The sequence below is a fragment of the Trachemys scripta genome, chromosome 15 (genome assembly GCF_013100865.1).
Source record: "Trachemys scripta elegans isolate TJP31775 chromosome 15, CAS_Tse_1.0, whole genome shotgun sequence".
Taxonomy (NCBI): Eukaryota; Metazoa; Chordata; order Testudines; family Emydidae; genus Trachemys; species Trachemys scripta.
Window position 1 is genome coordinate 31213871 of NC_048312.1, and position 22976 is coordinate 31236846.

A 22976-nucleotide genomic window follows, 5' to 3' on the forward strand; every position below is an offset into this window, starting at 1 on the left:
TTAGCCTGAAAGATCTGGGATATGCGTACAATACTATTTACGTTCGGATCAGCAATTAACCCTGTTGAATTTTGTGGATCTTTCTCCTCAGTTTGTAGCAGAATAAAAGAGTATAAAGTCAAAGAGTTGCACGCAATATTTACTGGCTTGCAAATTGCACCAAATCATCCAGGCTGTGTGAGCTAAAGGATAGATCTCCAGGAGCTCTGGGATCCAATTTATGTGGTCTACAGATGCAAGCACAAAGTTGGAGGCATCTGTTAAAGTCCTCTGTGTGTGTGTCAGATGTGCCTGTGGTCCAGGAAGAAGACCATACTAGTAGGCCAAACCTGATAGAACTGCAGCCTGATATTATTTAAAGTCCATTCCCTCAGGACATAGAGTGTATTTCATATAAGGCAGTTTATTTAATCTGCCAATCAACTGGTCAGATGCATAGTACAGAAGTAAGATAAACTTAGGGATGGTCATCTAAAGGGCATGATCCTGAAACATGCTGAGCCTGAGCACTTCCTATGAGTATCTGCACTGATTCTGCCAACCCATCTAGGGTGAATAGTTTGAGTATAGACTACAGGTTTGTCCAGAGGAAAGCTTCTTAGGACTTGCAGAAATAGTCCCTTCCATTCTCTGTCTACTGCAGCCTTGAGTATTTCTCATCTGAGTTACACTTGTCACTTCCACAGAGTAGATGGGGTGAAGTAAATAACCTCTTTGGTCTTTCCAAGAGGTAAGGAGAAATAAATCATCTTTAATTTTAAGGTTTAAGGACAATCATGAATTGACAGTCATTTTCAGATTGCTCAGTCTTTTTAGAGCATTGTATAACTTCTAGCAGTGTAATACCACTACCCCTATGGGGATCTGTCTGTGCACTGCTTCTTGTGGTATGAAATGGAACAGTAAAAAAACAAACAACCTTTTGCCAATAGACGTCTCTCTGGACCTGAACACCGCTACTATCCTGGCCCTGGCCCTCTGCTTAATAGACATTGCCAGACATACACCAAATTGTGTGCTAGTTCTGTTATGGTGTAAGTCAGTTTGGAAACCAGTTCTGCAGAGGTGAAAAGATAATGCATTAACCTGTTGTTTCACCTAATAGCAGACAGCAAGGAAGATTCATAAGTCTGCACAGTGACTTAGATCTCCATCATAAATTCAGTAGAGAAACAAGCACATGTATTTTCTTTATATTGTCACAATAGTTACCAGTACTTTCAGTTTTTCCACCATTTGTTGTAATGTCTGGAATACCAGCTGAAGTCCAAGCACAAATTTTTGTCTACAGGGATTGTGTTTAAACACCACTATTTCATCAGTCCACAACTGCAGCAGTTTGTTTTTATAGAAAAGCTGCTTTTTTAACTTAATATTCATGTTGTTTTTAATTCCTCCTCTTGGTTTTTATAATTTTCTACAGAGTATTATCCAAATTGTGAAGTGGTGTTCATGGGGATGGCAAACATCCATTCTATCCGGAAGAGCTTTCAGTCGCTGCGCTTGCTCTGCACACAGATGCCAGACCCAGGAAAGTAAGTGGGCATTTGAGTCTTAAATTATATATTTGTGTCTAACTCTCATTCTTCCCCTGATATTTTCTAGACTGAATTAAGCAGGTGTTTGTTCTTCCACAGCCTTCTCTTTGTAAACATGCTACAGTTATATTTTTCACTTCATATAGCTTGAGCAAAAGGAAGTTACTGACTCATTAATTCTAAAATGGAGATAGCAAATGAGACTGGGATCAAAATTGGATCCTTTGTTTTAATATTAGAGTGTATTACTGTCAGGTGGGCTTGGTTAGTCTCATCTGTGCATCCTGCAATATTTCAGCTTTCCCCTGATTTACTAAAACTGCTATTGTAACATGCTATCTAACCCCAGAAGTGTGTAGCAGCCTGACTTTCCTTTGAAAGGCACTAGTGTTGCTCCATGAACTTACCACATGCCTAATATCCTCACCCTGGAGACCCAGCCCATCATTTCCATGGTATAACTGACCTCCAGTGACAATAATTGAGGGGTCTTCTGACTGTGAATCTTCCCCAGAACACTGCAGCATTTCAACGCTCTTTCCTCTAACAGTTTCTCCTGGTTCTTCATTTGCTGCCATGAACCTTTCACATTCACTGTCTGTATTCACTGTCTGTATTTCCTGCAAACTTGTGAGAGCATTAACAAGATAATTTAAGTGAAAAATAGATTCAAGGAAAGCACTCATTATTTAGTACTATAATAGGAGTTTAATTATAATCACTCTAATTTTTTTTAATTCAAAGATCTCAGCTGGGAAACATTAAAGAGAGCAAAAAGAACAGGAGTACTTGTGGCACCTTAGAGACTAACAAATTTATTAAAGCATAAGCTTTCGTGGGCTACAGCCCACTTCTTCGGATGCATCCGAAGAAGTGGGCTGTAGCCCACGAAAGCTTATGCTCTAATAAATTTGTTAGTCTCTAAGGTGCCACAAGTATTCCTGTTCTTTTTGCGGATACAGACTAACACGGCTGCTACTCTGAAACCTGTCATTAAAGAGAGCATAAACTATCCTCCCTTGGTTTTTCTTTAGTTGGTTATCAGCACTGGAAAGTACCAAATGGCTGCAGCACTTGTCTGTGCTTCTGAAATCTGCACTATTGGTAGTGCATGCAGTAGACAGAGACCAGCGACCAGTCTTGGTGCACTGCTCGGATGGCTGGGACCGAACCCCACAGATAGTGGCACTGTCCAAACTGCTGCTAGATCCATATTACAGGACCATAGAGGTTTGTAAACCATCCATTGATGCATGGGAGGACGGCTGAGTGGGTTTCTTTGCAGATTAATAGGGAAGGCTATGAATGATTGAACTCAGGTTTCCTCATCTGAAAATGTACTAATGTTATCACCAGTCTTGCTGCATCTGATGGATGCTATTGAGTGATATGGTGGGTTAATTGTGAAGGGAATTAAATAGAAGAAAAGCAGGTTGAAAGAAAACATGATTAATTCTGAAAAGAAATCAGGTATATTAAGCATGAATACTTCCCATGAGACGTCTCAGACTGTGTCCTGGAGAATTGTTGCATTTGGACTGACAAAAAATCTGGAGACCTTCAACTACACTTTCTTTCCCTCAGGGTTTCCAGGTGCTAGTGGAGATGGAATGGCTGGATTTTGGCCACAAGTTTGCAGATCGCTGTGGCCATGGTGAGAATTCGGATGACCTAAATGAGCGCTGCCCAGTATTTTTACAGTGGTTGGACTGCGTCCATCAGCTCCAGAGGCAATTCCCTTGCTCTTTCGAGTTTAACGAAGCATTCCTTGTGAGTTGTGGCTTGAGAGATTACTGTTTTATTAAATACTTCTAAACCAGTAGACAGAGCTAACACACTGAATAGCCCTGAGGGGTTTCTGATTTTCCCATCTACCTTATGTCACAGTGCAGCCTGATAAACAGATGTGACAACTGTTGAGCCTTGTCTGGCAGACAAAACCACTTGTCTTCATGGAATCTGTGATCAGTTCTCTCTGAAAGCAGGGATGGGGCCTTTTAGGACTTCCTTTAAACTTTAAATAAAGAAATCATGTCCTGGATTCAAATGTCCACAGAATAGGGACAGCCCAGGTAATGGCAATGCAAACTTCCCCAGCACTTCTTCGCTACGCTATTTCATCCTGACTTGGAGAGGATGTCTCTAAGAGCAAGAAGGAGTTTCCATTCTCTTTCTCTGCCTAGAAAGTGTGGCTTTTCTGATATTGACAACTGTCCTCTGAGAAGTTTGGCTAAGGCTACTGAAGTCCCATCTCAAGGGCACCAAGCCAGTCACATCCTTATTGTTAGTCACTAACTACATGGATGGATTTGAACTGGCAACCTAGAGGAGAAAGTTTCTATAATGTTTCACCAATCCCCTGAGTAATTCCATCTTCTGGTCTTTTTAGAGCTGAAGGCCCTAATCCAGCAAAGCAGTTAAGCATGTGTTTAACTTTTAACACAAGTAGTTCTATTGAAGTTAATTGGACTATGACATGCTTAAAGAGAAGTACATTCTTAAGGGCTTTGCTGGATTGAGGCTATAGTGTGGAGTGAGCTACAATCTAGATTGGATGAGCTTCCTGTGTCTCCATTTGTGCCACAAGACAGAAGATGGTGTGGACTTCACTCTCAGCAAGTTTGCAGGTGACACTAAACTGGGAGGAGTGGTGGATATGCTGGAGGGTAGGGATAGGATACAGAGGGACCTAGACAAATTAGAGGATTGGGCCAAAAGAAATCTGATGAGGTTCAACAAGGACAAATGCAGAGTCCTGCACTTAGGATGCAAGAATCCCATCCACTGCTATAGACAAGGGACCAAGTGGCTAGGCAGCAGTTCTGCAGAAAAGGACCTAGGGGTCACAGTGGACGAGAAGCTGGATATGAGTCAACAGTGTGCCCTTGTGGCCAAGAAGGCTAACAGTATTTTGGGCTGTATAAGTAGTGGCATTGCCAGCAAATTGAGGGACGTGATCGTTCCCCTCTATTCAGCATTGGTGAGGCCTCATCTGGAGTACTGTGTCCAGTTTTGGGCCCCACACTACAAGAAGGATGTGGAAAAATTGGAAAGAGGGGGCTGACTTATGACTTATGAGGAAAAGCTGAGGGAACTGGGATTGTTTAGTCTGCAGAAGAGAAGAATGAGGGGGGATTTGATAGCTGCTTTCAACTACCTGAAAGGGGATTCCAAAGAGGATGGATCTAGACTGTTCTCAGTGGTAACAGATGACAGAACAAGGAGCAATGGTCTCAAGTTGCGGTGGGGGTGGTTCAGGTTGGATATTAGGAAAAAAAATTTCACTAGGAGGGTGGTGAAGCACTCGGTTACCTAGGGAGGTGGTGGAATCTCCTTCCTTGGATGTTTTTAAGGTCAGGCTTGACAAAGGCCTGGCTGGGATGATTTAGTTGGGGTTGGTCCTGCTTTGAGCAGGGGTTGGACTAGATGACCTCTTGAGGTCCCTTCCAACCCTGATAGTTTATGATTCTTTGATAACCTATTATTGCCAGCTCTGTGCTTTTTTACTTTATTGATGTTATGTGACAACTGTGTCAAAAATTCCCTTCTCTACCATATCCTCCAGGGCTCTGGTTTCAGTATGTAAGTTTTAGACACAGCATGTAAATAAACATGCAACCTTTATGTTCTATTTCCTCCTAACATTTTATATAATTCAAATATGATGGTGCATAATGGAGAGGAGCCCATTGTGCTGGTTTTTTCTTTCATTCGCTTTCTAAGAAGGCATGCAAAAAATGCTAAATAGATGTATATGGCATCCTCCACAAAAGCGTTACATATACAGCCTCACATGAATGGTAGATTAATTGCCTCTTAAGCACGAAAGTTATATCTTTCACATACACCATATATGCTGCCATATGACACTATCTGTATTGGTCTGTACAGGTCAAATTGGTGCAGCACACCTACTCTTGCCTCTTTGGTACATTCCTGTGCAACAATGCGAAGGAGAGAGGAGAAAAACATACTCAGGAAAGGACATGTTCTGTCTGGTCTCTGCTGCGGGCAGCAAACAAAGCCTTCAAAAACCTGCTTTACTCCTCCCAATCAGAAACTGTATGTATCATTCATTCCCCACCTCCTGTGGGAGAGTCCCTTTAGGGATTCTGCATTACAAGTGTGGGAGTGGGGGAAAGTGACTGTCCCAAAAATATCCACCTCAAGGAAGCATCCCAGTTATTCTTGTGGGTGATGATTTGACTTTGCCTGTTGCATGAATGTACTGCCTAAAGATAACTGTGAAACTCCTTGCCAGAGGATCTTGTGAAAGCCAAGATTATAACAGGGTTCAAAAAAGAACTAGGGCTTGGTCTACACTACCCCCCCCAATTCGAACTAAGGTACGCAACTTCAGCTACGTGAATAACGTAGCTGAAGTCGAAGTACCTTAGTTCGAACTTACCTTGGTCCACACGCGGCAGGCAGGCTCCCCCGTCGACTCCGCGGTACTCCTCTCGCCGAGCTGGAGTACCGCAGTCGACGGCAAGCACTTCCGGGTTCGACTTATCGCGTCCAGACTAGACGCGATAAGTCGAACCCAGAACTTCGATTTCCAGCCGTCGAACTAGCTGGTAAGTGTAGCCAAGGCCTAGGTAAGTTCATGGAGGATAGGTCCATCAATGGCTATTAGCCAGGATGGACAGGGATGGTGTCCCTAGCCTCTGTTTGCTAGAAGCTGGGAATGGGCAACAGGGGATAGGTCACTTGATGATTACCTGTTCTATTCATTCCCTGTGGTGCACCTGGCATTGGCCACTGTCAGAAGACAGGATACTGGGCTAGATGGACCTTTGGTCTGACCCAGTATGGCTGTTTTTATGTATATTCTTATGGATATGCCTCAACTTACCCAGTGGATAGTTACCATTTGAGTGCCATAGCAAGGTTTTATGTTTGAATAGCCTTAGCTAACCTCTGCTATGCCATGCATTCCCACACCACCAGAGCCATCTTTCTGAAGCATTTACATTACATTGTCTTCAGGAGACCACTGGGACATACCAAATGCAGCCATAGAGAGTATCTCTATGTCAGATATATGCTGTATTCCTTGTAATAAAATATTTTGTGTGCTTGACAAGATATGGTTACCAACAAGAGATCTCTCTCAAGTTACCCTGGGGGGATAAGAGTTGTGTCATAAGATATCTTAAATTCCCAGATAATTTTGTCAAAAAACTGGCATAACAAAAAATGTTATGGAAGTCTTTAAACATATCTAATTTCATCACATTCACTCCCATAGTAAAAAACTCTCACGAGGGACTTGGGGGAGAGAGGCACAGTCATCTTTATGTATATTTGATAGAATAATATGTTAGGCATTCAGATATTGTGGTGATGGGCATGCTATAAGAACCTGTAGAGAACTGTTAAAATGTCACCGTGTTTGTGGAAGTAAAGATTTTTCTAAGTTCTTTAAACCCTTCCCTTCCCAAAATCCCCATATCTGAAGGAAAGGATAACAACTTGATAGCTACGAGTAAATTATTAAAAATGCCATTGTTGCTACTTAGACCCCAAATCCAGTAGAACCTCTGGACTGCGAACCTGAGCTGTAAAATTAGAGTAGCAAAATTCCTGGAGAGAGACAGGTTAATGTTCCTAAACATGAACATGCCACATTTTCTCTTTCTAGGTGCTGTATCCAGTGTGTCATGTGCGTAATTTAATGCTCTGGAGTGCTGTTTACCTACCATGTTCTTCCCCCTCCACCCCTGCTGATGACACCTGTGCCCCTTACCCAGTTCCAGGCTCCAGCCCTGAAGATCAGTCTCTGGGCAGGTGAGCCTAGAGCCCAGAAATCCCATCCTGTAAAGTAAGATCAACAGAGAATGTTGTGGGATTTAGGGAGAGGAGCACTTGGTGTGGGAGGGAGGTGTGGGACTGTTTAAATGACTAACAAAACCCCTGCGTGGTCATTTCAATTTTGAAAGTATTCGGCTTCTTGGATTGTTGTGTAACAAACACATTAGAGTAGAAAATAGGTTAGAAATAAATTAACAGATAAAACACAGTTCAGTATACGGAGTATCCCCAAATTACATCCCAGGTACTGTCCCCAGTTGCAGAATTTATTCTGCTTTGGTGTACTGCCTCTGTATTGTGGAGGCCAGAAAATATGGGATATAGCACCTTCAGGGCTGCCTTGCATTCGTTGTGCACACTGCTTTTTTCCTTGTATTACATTCATGTAACTACTGCTTCCGTTCTCTTTAGAGAAGCCTTTTCCAGTCAGATGATTCTGGGTGCATGCTAGTTAGGAAGTGGAGCTTTGGTGTGGAGGGATGATTCTGGGAACGTCTGAAGATTAGTTGAAGAGATTTTCTTGATGGAGAGAGAAGGCCAGATGGGACGATGCTGGAGCAGCTTTGAACCGTAAATGATCAGACTGTACTGTTAGATAAAACCGTAGTGCATTGCAGAACTCCACGGTAGTGAGTGACTGGTTGTGATTTCAAAATGGGGAAGCTCATTAATAATAACCTGTGTAATTAAATATTTTAAAAAGTAACTTTTGATTCTGATTTTGTACCTCTGTAGGCTACCAAAGACAAGATCGTTTGACAATCTGACAACAGCCTGCGACAGCAACGTGCCTACAACTAACCGACGTAGTAGTGATCCCAGCCTAAATGAAAAGTGGCAAGAGCACCGTAGGTCTCTGGAGCTGAGCAGCCTTGGTAACCCAGGGGATGATCCATTTGATGGGGACAGCCTGAGCAAACAAGGCAGGGCTCTTGTTGGAGCAGAGCTTTCAGTTGCAGCTGGCGTGGCAGAGGGACAGATGGAGAACATTTTGCAGGAGGCCACCAAAGAGGATGTTGGTCTGGAGGAGCTCTTGAGGGGTACCCTGGAGACAACAGGCAAAGAGGATGAGGAGGAGGTTATCCTGGGTAAGGAGAACAGAACTGAAAATCTTGATGGCTATGTTGATGGCCTCTATGAAAAGACTGAGATGGATACAGATAGTTTAATAAACAATCCAGTGTCCAATCCACATCCAGTTTCACAAGGTTCTTCTGAGCTTAAAAGACAACAGGAGGAGCCTATGGATCTCAGTAACAGTATCCAGAAGTTACTTCAGGTGAAAGGACTACAAACTGTCCCCTTGCAGAGTACTGTAAATAGTGACATTCAGAAGAATGTGGAGGAAGGTGTTAGTAGACTTAATATAGAAGCAGAGAGCCCTCCATTGCCCATCACAATCCAACATGAGGCAAAAACATCCAACATGGAAAGTTCTACCGAAACCTTAACAGAGAATGGAGCAAAGCAAGAGCTGATTCAGAAAGGCCCTCGCCACGGACCTCGTCTGATGGACAACAGTGCTGAAGAACTTTCTCAAACAACTGAAAACAGACCGGAGGGGGAAAACATGATAGAGCTACACAGACTGGGAACAAAAGTAAACAGGACTTCTAACAGCAGCAACACACACAGCTCAATGCCTTCCCCTTGTGCCTTGCCTTTAACTGAATGTAAAGATGAGATTGTGTGTAATGGGGAGCTGGAGACTGAGAACAAGGTGACAGAGAAACCTGCAGGATTTAGTATTACCCAGAAATACCCTGCAGCAAATGGACACTGTGCGAATGGAGAGGATGATAGGATCAAAGCCTCTCTGAACTGGCAGGTCTCTACAGCTAGTTGTAGTTCTGTCCAGTTTCACTTGAGGAACTTGCACCATAAGTGGGTGCCTGGCCATTCTGGGAGGCAACAGACAGTTAGCAGCCCAGACCAACCCACCAGGAGCCACTTGGATGATGATGGGATGCCAATCTACACTGATGTTATCCAGCAGCGCCTGCGTCAGATTGAAACTGGGCATCAGCAGGAAGTGGAGATATTGAAGAAGCAAGTGCAGGAGTTGAGGAGCCGGTTGGAGAGCCAGTACCTGAATAGTTCACTACGTTTCAATGGCGATTATGGGGACGAAGTGGTAAGTGTAATAGTAATTCAGCCACTGCTGACAATAATGGATTGGTTAATCACATTTCTGGAGCCCACAGGACTAAGTCAGCTGTTTGGTAAGAAATATTGTTGTTTGGTTAGACAGTGAATTTTGGTTATGGGAATATTTTTTTTAAAAGTCTCAGTCATGCCATGAGTGCAGGGGACTGAACTAGATGACCTCTTGAGATCCCTTCCAGTCCTGCGAGTCTATGCTGAAAAGAGCATGCTGTTCTCAATTTCAGGTGCAATCTCTTTATCGTGAAAGTGCAACTTACAAATGTAGATTTTTTTTTTTCACATAACTGCACTCAAAAACAAAACAATGTAAAACTTTAGAGCCTACAAGTCCACTCAGTCCTACTTGTTCAGCCAACCACTAGACAAACAAGTTTGTTTACATTTACAGGAAATAATGCTGCTCACTTGTTATTAACAATGTCACCTGAAAGTGAGAACAGGCATTCGCATGGCATTATTGTAGCCAGTGTTGCAAGGTATTTATGTGCCAGATATGCTAACTATTCATAGGCCCTTTCATGCTTTGACTTGTAGATTGCACTATCTTTTATTAATCTTTTTTACAGTGCAAATATTTGTAATAAAAAATAATAATATAAAGTGAGCTTTGTATTCAGTTATAATTGAAATTAATGTATTTAAAAATGTAGAAAAACATCCACAAATATTTATGATAAATTTAAATTGGTATTCTATCGTTTAACAGTGCGATTAAAACTGTGATTAATCGCGACTATTTTTTTAATCTCGTGATTATTTTTTTTAATTGTTTGACCGTCCTAATTTACACACACCGTTGGTGTGCTGTAGAATGAGGCTAATCACGGTGTCTTTACACAGTTTTTGCTGTGCCCATAAAATGGTTGAGAGAACTTTTTAAACATTTACATATAATTTATTGGGCCAGATCTATAGGATTGGCTGGAATGATTTAGTTGGGGTTGGTCCTGCTTCGAGCAGGGGGGTGGACTAGATGACCTCCGGAGGTCTCTTCCAACCTTGATATTTTATGACTGATCTTGGCATAATCAATGAAATTCAATGTTGATAAATGCAAAGTAATATATGGAGATATACCTATCTCATAGAACTGGAAGGGACCTCGAAAGGTCATTGAGTCCAGCCCCCTGCCTTCACTAGCAGGACTAAGTACTGATTTTTGCCCCAGATCCCTAAGTGGCCCCCTCAAGGATTGAACTCACAACCCTGGGTTTAACAGGCCAATGCGCAAATCACTGAGAGGTAGGTGCAAAGGAGGTTGTTCTGGGAGCTGGGAACCACTAAGGCACAGGGATGTGGGTCATGTCCCCTTCCCTCAAAGATGTGGCCTACACTAGGCTCAGTAGTGGTGGTGATTTAGAGTTGTTATGCTGCCTCTGCCACCCAGGGATTTCCCTTACAAAAGGGGAGTCTTCAGGTGCCAGTAAAGCCAGCTTTTATAGCTTTGCCACATTAAAGCTTCTTAAAGCAACTAGAATAGACCTGAATCTTGAGCATAGTTTGAGTGTAGTATGTTTGCTACAGCTAGACTACATCATGTATGTAGTTGTTGCAACATTATGGATACTATAAAAAGATTACAAATTGTGTAGTATTCACAAGTTTGTAATTGTAAATATATAATCTGTAGGTAAAGCAAATACATTGGGCACATGTGGGTGTGGTGAATTTTTAAATTCCCTTCAGTCCTCCTCCCCTTACCTATTTTTGCCTACCCCTCCTGTTTGAATTAAACTGCAGTAACAGGACTTCAAAAAAGAAGCCAATGCACCTACCTCACTCTGCTTCTTGGCAGTAGCGTAGCTTCAAAAATCTAACAGCAGGAGCCACTGGAACTTTGAAGCCCCACTACCACCAAGCAGCTGTGTTTGTGGTGTCTTTTTTCAGAGGCCTGTCAGTTAGTTTAGAGAAGGGAAGAGAGAAGAGTTAGAGAGAGGGAGGTGGAAAGCAGCAGAGAAGGAATGGGGGAGGGGATGGAAAGGATGAGGATGGTAGGGGAGGCATAAGGGAATACTCAGATTGTAAACTCCTTGGAGCAGGGACCATGTCTTCCTATGTGTTTGAACAGCACATAGTACATTGGGATACTGATCCTGAATGAGGTCTCTGAACACTACCACAATACAAATTACAATAATAATGAAAACTTCACTCTCTATACACACATGTAGTGTGTCAAGTATCAGAGGGGTAGCCATGTTAGTCTGTATCCACAAAAACAACGAGGCCTCTGGTGGCACCTTAAAGACAGATTTATTTGAGCATAAGCTTTCGTGGGTAAAAAACCCCACTTCTAGGTGCCACCGGACGCCTCGTTTTACATGTAATGTGTATATTTTGTACAGCTACAGAATTATAAAAGATTTACATTTACAATATTTACAGGTTTTACTCCTGGGGGGAATTCTGTGCAAAAAATTAAAAATTCTGTGCACAATATTTTAAAACGCTGCATAATTTATTTGTCAAAATAATAATATAGAATCACACCAGTTTCAATTATTTTGAATATTGTCAGCAACTATGTCTATAACAATACAGACAACAACAAAAATTCCCCCAGGACTAGAGAGTTAAAGAAAACCCTACGACAACCCAGTTCCTGCTTCTCTGCGCCTCCAGCCAGGGACCCAAACACCTGCACACCCCTCCTCCCTCCCCCCAAAGCCCAGCCACAGGGTGCCTCCACAGCCCAGACATCTACATCCCCTGCCCCCCAGAGCCCAGCCAGGGGTCGTCCCCCAGCCCAGACATCTACACCCACTGTTCCGAGCCCAGACACCTGCACCCCAACCCCCCAGAGCCCAGCTGCAGGGCACCCCCACCACAGACATATGCACCCCCTGCCCTCAGAGCCCAGCTGAGAGGTGCCCCACATCCTATACACTCACACCCCCAGAGCCCAGGGATCCAGAGAAAGAAACACCCTGATGCTGGGTTCTGGGCTTGTACGGAGTTCCCTGTAGTGCGTTCCATGTCCTTCTTTCAGGGTGTGTCGGGGACTGCAGCTGCCAGGAACCCTCCAGCTCCTCCTCCCCCTGGCAGTGTCTTCTATTTGCAAGCTGGGGAGCTGGGCTCTGCTGGGTCTAGTGGCCCCTAAAAGTGGTGGCCAGCAGCTCTGCAGAACCATTTCTATGAGGGAAAAAGGAAATTCTGTGCAGAACATAAATTCTGCATTGCACAATGGTGCAGAATTCCCCCAGGAGTAATGTTTATAAGCATTCTTTGGAAGTCGCAAAAGGGTCTAGTTGACAGAGGGGCTGGATAGTCCTAGGCGCATTCATTGGGAAAGACTTGCATGAACTTCTTGGGCCACTGAGGTTGCAGCTAATATAATAATTGCTAAATGCTGATTTTGTGACTGCAAGGTCTGCTGAGCATCATTCAAAATGGTCTTTTCTCATTAGCTGGAGCTTGGGTTCTTGACAGAAATGTGACCCAATTCAAAGTATTCTTATTGAGATAAGGGCCTTCACAATGTGTAATGTATGGGCAGATTGAAATGGATTTTCAAAAGCACTTAGGTGCCTATCTACATCTTTAGGCACCTACATACCTTTACAAGCCTGGGTCCTAGTCTCTATCTTTTATTTCTGCCTGGTCTTGATAGGTATATTCTCTAAGCTAGCATCAGAGGTACCAGCTCTCCAGCACTGAAAGGTGGAGAACAAAAGTTCTTGAATCTCTCATGTCTGGAAGAGCTGTCATGTGTGTCCTTTGACCAAAGTCAGTTGAAATAAAGTTCAACCTGGCAAGGACGCATCAGTCCAAAGACTTACTTGTGGAAGTGGGCTCTAATCCTTACCTCTACATATTTGATTTTAACTTGCATCTTCCCAAAGGAACTATCAGAAGCAGCAAGGCATACATATTATAAATATTGTTTTTTAAAGTGAAAGAACTTTGGAAAGGAGATAGGGCTGAGAAATTGGATTGACAGGGTACAGCTGTGAAATTTGTGAGGTGCCCACTGTTAATCATTTGCTATGTGTCCGGAAACTTGCACATACACTGCAACAGGTAGATTTTAACCCCATGTCCAGCATTAAAGGGTTAACAGTTTCATTCTGTCCTGTTGCAGTACACCGTTACACAAGCAAGCTGCCTCACTTGTTGCGCATTTAGTCCCATCCCAGATAGAACTCTTGTCTGTACTGGCACAACCTAAATTATAGGTATGTAAGTATATCTGACCTGAGCCCCTCCAGTCCAAGCATAATCTATCTTTCCCTAGCAGGAGGTGCACAGATTCCCCCTTCCCAACTTTTTACTTCTGGTTCGTGTGGAAGTGGGAGTATGTGCAGGTTCTGTTCAGCTGTGTTTGTTTGCCAACAGACTTCAATACCCGACTCGGAAAGCAATCTGGATCAGAACTGCTTGTCTCGCTGCAGCACAGAGATTTTCTCTGAAGCCAGCTGGGAGCAGGTGGATAAACAGGACACAGAGGTACAGACTAAATCTCTGTCTGTGATATTGCTCCCTCTTTCCTTCTGTTAGGACATGATCTCTATAACATGGTTATACTACAGCCCCATGGTCACACCAGTTCTTGTAAACTATCCCCCTTGCCCTCACTTATCTCTAACACTTCAGATATCTGTGCCGAGGAGCCCTCTGCAGTCAAGTGTCTATGAACAATTTTTGAGAAACCATGGAAAGACAATAGCTGAAGGAAACCTGGACTAACACGTTCCCTGTAAACATGTTTGGCTTGGGTACCTTTGAAGTATAGAAAGAAATCAGTGAGATATAAATTAGGACTTTTTCTCTGCGTGGCTGGAGGGAATTTGGTGGATCACTTTCCGAGGAGAAGATTTGTGTCTTCTCTTTCTTTCAGTATTGCCAGGATTGAATCTGTCCAGTTTAAGTAGCAGGGGGCACGTGTCCGTGTCTGTGCTCTTCATGGGCTTTATACGCTCAGTCCAGACTGATTTTTCAAGGGCTGTCTCCTTGACAAATTTGTCTTTGTGTTCTTTGTTTCACAGGTGACACGATGGCTTCCAGACCACCTAGCTGCACACTGCTATGGCTGTGACAGTACATTCTGGCTTGCCAGCAGGAAGCACCACTGCAGGTAACCTGTTCATAGAGAGTTGAAGGTGAAAGGGGAAGCAGCTGAACAGCGAGGCTGTCCTGAGTTGAACTGACCGTTCTGTTTCTCGTAAATGAGGAAAGACTAGGAAGGATATCTGGATAAGAGAAATTCTAGAGTAGGAGGACCATATGCACTGCTGAAGCAAGGAATCTGGCCTTCTTTGGGAAAACAAGGCTGGTTTTGCTCTTGGGTCCCAATTTATTTGCAATGTCTATTTCAAAAACCAAACCTGCTATCAGCTCCATACCCGTTCAAACAGAGTCAGCCTTCCTTTTCCCTTAAATTGTGATTCAGAGACAGTCTGCTCTTTGCAGGCATATTTTTTTAAGTAAATGTAAATGTAATAAAATATTGTCTAAACCTTTTCCCATTCAGTACAACCAACATAGGAATCACATCTTTTTCAGTCACTGGCAGGGAGTCTGCTACTTTCTGTCTCTTTTTCCTCTGCTCTGACATCCCCCCCCCCCCCCCCCCCCCAATTGCTTGTGTAAAGGATTCTGAAATGGACGCCTGCCTGAAGTACAAGCTCATTGGATTAGCCTGAGCCAAACCTATTGCTGATAGGGGGCCATGCTAGATAGCACCAGGTGGCACTGGCCTATTGATTAAGTAGCATCCTGGCTTGGGACAGAGAATCCCAGGTTCTTCTTTGAGTGATGGCCCCTATTGTATTCCACTGAGGGTTATGTGCATGCATCTGAAACTGGAGCTTTCAAAGTAATATCACTTGTTGGTCCACGTATGTGCCCTTGCACCACCTTGTGGTTTCACACAAGGTGATAAAGGGTGGGGCTGCATCTCCTGTTCCTTCTCACTGCCACATGGTCCAAGTCGGAGCTTCTGCTGTCCTCTTGTCCTGGATGATGCATTTTTCCAAACTTTTTAGAAAAACTGTTTTTACTCTTGTTCATAGTTAAGATTTTATTGTTTTTTGTAGTAATTTTTGCCACATCAGTGGTTTTCCCTCCAAACAATCCTCACCTCACCTCCCTTTCAGCACCCGGGGCTGGTAATAGATTATTCCGAAGATGTTAAGTCTGCGCTTCCTGCCCTCGCTCATTTTCCATCAGCGACAAGCACCAACGCTGTTTGTGCTGTTTGGAGGGGAAGCCCACACTGGGTCCAGTTTCAGTATCTGCCTCTTCTTCCCTGCCTCTACACAAGAAGGCCGAGCTCTCCACCTCAAAAAGTACCTCATGGAGGTCGCTATGGGGCCATAATCAGATCCTGGCTGGGGAACCCCCCCATACATCAGCCTGAACAATCCACCGTCAGTACCAGTGCTATGGACCCCGCGCCAGAGCCTAGCCATGAGCCATGAACTTTGGGCGATACGCAAAGTGGTACACTTGTTCTTATCAGCTATCCATTATTGTCGTATCTTCATCATGTTGGACAACACCACCACAGTATACTACATAAACAAACAAGAGGGCATGAGATCTCCAACGCGTGTACGGAAGTGGTATGCCTATGGAAATGGTGCATTGCACATCATATCCTTTTGTTGGCAGCTTACCTACCTGGTACCCAGAATGTGATTGCCGATGCTCTCAGCAGGAGCTTTGTAACCAACCACGAATGGGAGTTACACGACATGGTAGTCGCGGACATCTTTGGTTGCTGGGGAACTCTGATCAGGGACCTTTTTGCATCCCACACCAACACCAAGTGCACTCACTATTGCTTAAGATGGGGACTTGGTGCCTGTTCACAGGGCGATGCTCCGGTCGTTGATTGGTAGACTAGACAAACTATGCCTTTTCCCCCAACCACTCTTACCGCATGTCCTCTACAAACTCTGGTGGGAGAGAGCAACGGTCATTCTGATTGCTCTGTTCTGGCCCTGCCATCTTCTCTGCATGTCAAAACGTCCTCCACTCCTGCTCCAGACATTTCCGGAACTGCTAACACAACACAACGGCAGACTCAAGCACGCCGATCCATGGATGCTTCACCTGACAGCTTCTTTTTTGGATGGACACATCTGTTAGCACAAGAATGCTTGTTACCAGTACAAGACATCCTCTCCAGTAGCCGGAAGGACTTTATTAGACGCTCCTATCATGTCCTGGGTACAACAACAAAGCCTTGCCTCTGAAGCTGTGGGCATTCCACTGCTCTTAGACTATTTCTTCTGTCTGAAGACCTCGGGGCTCGCTCTCAATTCCATCAGGGTTCACGCAGCGGCCATTAGCGTTTTCCACCCTATAGTGGAGGGGCATTAAATTTTTACCCATCCTTTGATGGCCAGATTCTGGAAGGGCTTTATATGTAAATACCTGCCCATTCAGCCTATCACCCCTCAGTGGGACCTCATTGCCATTACCTCAGCGAAGAGGGTTGGCAAACTGTGGGCCATGATGGGAAAACCCTCCATTTACCATATTCCATAAATACAAGGTTTCAGTGAAACTACATCCCAGATTTCTTCCAAAAGTGGTTTCCCAATTCCACCTCAACCGACCCATCCATTTACCTACCTTTCCCCCAAACCACACGGCTCTCATGGGGAATGGCAACTCCATTCCCTCCATGTAGATAGGACCCTGGCCTTTTACCTACAAAGGATGAAGCCATTTCAAAAGTTGCCCAGGCTATTTGTTTCCGTAGTGGAGAGAATTAAGGGACAGGCCATCTCCACTCAGAGAATCTCCAAGTAGGTCTCAGGATGTATTATACGATTCTATCAATTGTTGGGATGATCCCCACCTGAGGGATATGAGTCCATTCCATGAGACTGCAAGCATCAACCACAGCTGCACTCCACGTCGTGCCCCTTGTACACATAGGTAAGGCAGCCACGTAGAATTCGGTACACACCTTTTCCTCTCACTATACTCCAGTATATGATTCCGCAATGGACTCCTCATTCAGCATTCGGTGCAGTGGTCCTCCATTCCATGGTTCCGTCATCTTCCTCGCTCCTGCCTCCTATATAGGTACTGCTTGATAATCACCCTCAGTGGAATACAATAGGAACTGTCACTCAAAGAAGAAGAGGAGGTTACTTACCTGTAACTGGAGATTCTTTGAGATGTGTGATCCCTATCTGTATTCCAATCCCACCCTCCTTCTCCTCTGTTGGGGATCTGGTATGTCTACAGTGGAGAAGGAACTGGAGACGCGGTCGGTCTACCCTACCCTTTATCACCTCAGGCGAAATTACAGGGTGGCACAAGGGCGCATGAGCAGACCAACGAGTAATACTACTTAGAAAAGCTCCAGCTCTGGGCGCATGGCGCATGCGCATAATCCTCAGTGGAATACAGTTAGGGACCATATATCTTGAAGAACCTCCAGTTACAGGTAAGTAATCCCCTCTTTATAAATCATATTTTCATGCTTCAGGGAATGAAGGTGTATCCCTATCTTACTGAATCCCATTGTTGGATATATCGGAACAGACAAGATGATCAGAGAAGATAGCACTTAAACAGATGGTGATCATCTGTTTTTGATGCTGTATTGCTCTTTGAAGCAGCAATGAGTTAAAGCATCTGCTGTTCTTTGTGTCCATTTTTATATTTTGTTCTTTTGAGAAGATGAACAAACCCAGTAAAGAATGACTAGAATAAGTTGAGCAGTTTTGATTTTCCCAAGATTCCTCATCTGTGTGTGTGGGTGTATATGTGTGTATATATATATATAACTTACAGCTTCAGATGAAAAGTATAAATGCTAGGTATTAAAATTACATACATCTGACATATTTGGTGAGAATTGAGCTCTGCTGTTTTCCTCTGTCCTTTCTCTAGTGGGTTTGCTTATTTTAGTTATCCATTGCAAAGCGTTTCCCATTTAGCACTGACATCTTGCTTCCTCTGTCTCCCTGGAATCGCTTTGCCACTTAGCCTACAACTTTCCAGGCCTAGGCTCTAGAGGGCTCCTGTTCGGTGTGTACACAAGACATGCCTAAGGACCCTGGGAATTATAATCCCTTCAGGGATTCAAGTTTTAATGCAAATTGCCATTTAGTTCCTGCATTGCATGCCATTCTCAGAGTTTCCAACCTGGTTGGAACAGGCCATCCATATTGGTTGAGATAGCTTTCAAGGGACTAGTAAGAAATAAGTGACCTACAACAAGAAGATCAAATGTTTTCATATGTTAATGTTTCATTAATCCTACTGCACAGGGTGGACCTGCTCACCCTGTCCCTGTGAGGGCAAAAATGAGGTTGAAAACCACATATTCTGTACTCTTGAGCAAGTTAAAGAAACTTCAGTGTCCCTTGTTGGCACCATTTGTGTCTTTTACTAGTTTCCCCTCTGAGCTCTTTCTCCCCTCCCTGCAGGGACATTGAACGTGTTGATCAAACCTGGTGAGCATTTGCAACAGCCTCTGTCTGTTGTCTATCTGCATTTCTTTGATAACTTTTCCAAACTAACTTTATTTCTCCCTGCCCTCATCTTTGTTCTTCACGTGTCCAGAAAACACCAGAAATGAATCCTGGGTGGATAATACAGCCTGTCAGGTGTTTAGTTTCATATGACTCTGATCAAGCAGCTCTTTCCACAGAAAGGCATTTAGGACTCAGCTTTTTGTTATGTAATCCACATCACAGTTCAAACTAACCCCCACTTCAGTGAGTCATTTGTTTGAGAAACAAGAAACAAAATTCAGACTGAATATAAGGCATACATTTTTAACAGTGCAAGTAATTAACCCTTGGAACAACTTACCAAGGTTCGTGGTGGATTCTCCATTGACAATTTTCAAATCAAGATTGGATGTTTAAACCAAGATTGGAATTATTTTGGGGAAGTTCTACAAGGGGTTATTCAGAGGATCAGTCTAGATGATCATGATAGTTCCCTCTGGCCTTGGAATCTGTGAATGCTTCACTTCTAATTGCAAGGAGCAACCTACAAATTTAGTTGTTACCAGTTTATTTTGAACCCTTTTCCTTTATGTCTGAGTATTTTGTGAAGTGTGAATGATATAGGAGAGTGCTGGTGTGGCTGTGCCATTTTATCAGTAGTAAAAAATACCGTGGGGGAAGCAAGTAAGTAGAGCCTGGTGGAGAAAGGGTAAGGGTAGATGTTTATTACTTGGCAAGAGAAGGTGGGAGTGATAGCAGGTTGTTGGGAAAGCAAAAGTCAGGTCGTCTCTCAGAGGAGGAATATGACATTTTCCATTGAGCCTCTGGTGTCTGTTAAAGAGGCAAGATAGATGAGATTGAATGAACCTCTAGCAAAGTACAAGGCCCTTCAGGAGTTAGGGGGAGAACCCTAAGAGAAAACAGATCAGGTGTGTGAGACAAGCTGCTGATCTAAACAGATTTAAAAAAATGTTTTGCTGCTTTTCTCCAGAAAACCATTTTGTTCTAGTCTGTCAAAAGTAAGTTTCTGCTGGATAATTGTCCTTTCTGAAACAGAGCTCTAGAATATCTGAACTGCTTTCCTGCCGGGCTTCTCGGTATTGCATTGCATTAAACTGTTTTCACTCCTGCGGTTTTTTCTAATAGCAGTTTCTAATGGAGTCCATACGAAGACTTCAAAAACCACTGTACGAGTCTAGCCAAAGTGAGTTTCCTAGTGCTAAGGTTAGAGCTTTATAACCAGAAGCTGCTGTGCAGAGCTGGGGAAATTAGCCCATTGAGGTGAGAAATGGGATTTCCCTTTGCTGTCTGTCACTCCACCAGTTACTAGCATCAGGAAATCTTGTCTCCTGGCATTGAAAGATTAATCAAGGCTGCTAGACACATTCAGACTTTTCTGCCCATCAGTCTCTAGGCAGCAGGAAATCAAGATCTCCCCCCATAAGCCCCTACCGGCACAAAATCCTAACACCAAAGAGTTAATGAGAAAAACATAAGCCAAGCAGATAAACTCTGGAAACTTCTGTGTAAAATTTGAAAATTTCAGGTCCCTGAAGTACAGTGTTAACGTCTTAATAATGCCTGCCTAGTTTGGAGGGCAGGGGTGTGAACTATAGTGCTCATCAGCTTAGAATGATCAGAGCCAGGATTTGGGCGGGTGGGGGTGAAAAATTTAATCATTTTCAAGATTCCAAATTTATCCATGACTCCCCTGAGGTGCATGAGCCAGCATGCCTCCGCCAACTGACACCTGACAGGAATGTGTATAAGACTGCTTGTTCTGCTGCACTGTTAGTGTCACTTTCTAAGCATGGAATACATGGCTGCTCATCCCATGGCTTTGCATGGTTCTGGTTGATTTTCACATTTTCTGTGTGCGGAAGTATGATGCCGCTATGGTTCCACTGAGCTACAACCATCGCAGCACAGACCTTTATTGGATCTTGGAGGTAGTGGGTAGACTACATTTGTTAAAGTTTTATCGTATTTTCTCTGGCCCATTTTTAAATCTTTCAAAGCATATACGTGTAAGAAACAAGAAAAAAGGCTTAGTTACCCCTTTGTACTCTCACTTCCCAAAAAGGAATACTGTAGTGTTAGAGGATTATGGGGACATGGAGCCTTTAGGTCACTGTTTCAAATATGGACAAGATTGGTAGTAAACAGAAGCTTCACCATCCAACAGCTCTTTGACCTACTTCCACTGAGTTGGGGGTCTCAGTCCAGTTCCTAGTGCACCCCACAATTGAACATGAGGATAAAATTTTCAAAGTCACATGACTTAGGCTATATCTACACTAGCACGTACTGCGGTGTAACTTATATCACTCAGGGGTGTGGAAAAAGCACCCCCTTTCTCCCCCCTTCTCCCCCCCAAGCGATGTAAGTGACACCGACCTAAGCATCAGTGTAGACAGCACTGTTTGTGGGTTACATTAGGGAGCTTACAACGTTGCAAGCTGCATCAGTGCAGCTCTGCCACTGTAAACCCTCTAGTGCAACTGTAGCCTTAAACACCTGTGAGTCCCACTGAAAATGGGACATAGCTGCCCAAGTCACTTGGGGTAAAATTTCAAAAGCACCTAAGTCTTAGTAGAGGCCAGTGATTGAATCACAAATGGGAGACTCAATCTCTTATCTGCTTTAGAGGTGGTCCCATCAGTGGTGAAACACAGGGGTGTGGTTGGAAGGGGAAGCTTGCCCTGTCTCTGCCTCTGCTCTGTTGTCTAGAGAATACCTGCAGTCTCCAGGGCTATCAGTCTGACCCCTTTCACTAGCACTTCGTTCACCTGCAGAGGCACACTGTAATATTAAAACTTGTCGCGCTAAATCAAATTGCTTCTAATTGTTTTTTCTTCCATTTCTCTCCTCTCTTTCTGTTCTTGATCCAAGGAATTGTGGGAATGTGTTTTGCTCCAGTTGCTGTAACCAGAAGGTGCCAGTTCCCAGTCAACAGCTCTTTGAACCCAGCAGAGTCTGCAAATCTTGCTACAGCAGCTTGCATCCCAGTAGTTCCAGCCTTGACCTTGAACTGGATAAACCCATCGCTGCCTCTTCAAATTGAAGCTCCAGCCTAGAAGGAAGGGTGAAAAAGACCATGTTGACTCTTCTCCTAAACAGACATGCTTGGTGGACAGAGGCTGGTAGGACTGGAGAAGCCGTGCACTTTGGAGTTTGGGCATGGATCACTGCTCAGAGGGACAGAACTCTAGGACGTACCACTGGATTGTGGAATTCTTCTTTTCCAGCTATTCCCCCCTTTCCTTTTTATCCTGTTGGGGTGTGTGTGTGTGTGTGTGTGTGTGTGTGTGTGTATATATATATATATATATATATATATGTATGTATGTATGTATGTATTTTTTTTTGTTTGTTTTTTTGTTTTTTTTGTTTTTCTGGAAGACTGGGGAGGTGGGAAAGGGGCTGGGCCCAGGACCAGGTCTCCCTCATTCTTCTAGCTGCACCACCATTGAACTGTGCTGCAGACAGACTTCTCAATTTTATGGAGGAAAGGAGAGGAGGGGAATCAGTCCAGAGACAGCGTGCGGAGTGTGAATACCTGTCGTGTCAGTGCTAGTGCTTTCAGTCACTCCTGTTACTTCCAAACAAGAAACTGCTGTTTGGGAAACTGTTGCTGCTAGAAAAAATGGGAATCTCTTTCCCAAGAGAGGACTCTTCCTCTGTTCTTAGAGTGGGTTTAGTTAGCCTCACTGCATAAAAGGGGAATCAATCACAGATTACCATACTCAGCGGCTCTGTATTTACATATGTAATCCACATCTTTTATTGCCATTAGCCAAGCCGGCTGTGGCTTTGAGTGGAAACACCTGGACACCTTTGGCTAAGGAAAGTATGTGCTTGTTTAAGGGAAGTGAAAGGGAAGGGCATTGAATGGCTTCCTGTTCAGGACTGGTTTTACACAGGTGCTTCTATGTAAGGTTCTGTAAATGTAACTCATCATAAAGAAAACTGTGTCAGAGAAATTAGTAGACCTTTAAACTACTACCCTTGTCCCATTTTTTTAGAATAGTTTATC

General features: G+C 43.7%; 1 protein-coding gene across 10 annotated transcripts in view; it reads left to right on the forward strand.

Annotated features, from left to right (window-relative positions):
* Positions 1–22279, forward strand: part of MTMR3 (myotubularin related protein 3) — a 208749-nt gene extending 186470 nt beyond the window's left edge. For 5 of the 10 annotated variants that reach the window (XM_034790895.1, XM_034790894.1, XM_034790897.1 and 2 more), the window contains 10 exons: positions 1424–1535; positions 2573–2768; positions 3123–3308; positions 5430–5600; positions 7183–7328; positions 8088–9486; positions 13854–13964; positions 14504–14592; positions 18914–18940; positions 21833–22279. In XM_034790895.1, coding sequence (XP_034646786.1) covers positions 1424–1535; positions 2573–2768; positions 3123–3308; positions 5430–5600; positions 7183–7328; positions 8088–9486; positions 13854–13964; positions 14504–14592; positions 18914–18940; positions 21833–22004 — 2609 coding nt within the window. In that variant the 3' untranslated portion in view covers positions 22005–22279. Of the gene's footprint in view, positions 1–1423; positions 1536–2572; positions 2769–3122; positions 3309–5429; positions 5601–7182; positions 7329–8087; positions 9487–13853; positions 13965–14503; positions 14593–18913; positions 18941–20086; positions 20145–21832 lie in introns of all 10 variants that reach the window. The other 5 variants (XM_034790903.1, XM_034790904.1, XM_034790900.1 and 2 more) reach the window with 5 other exon arrangements.
* The last annotated feature ends 697 nt before the right edge of the window (positions 22280–22976 follow it).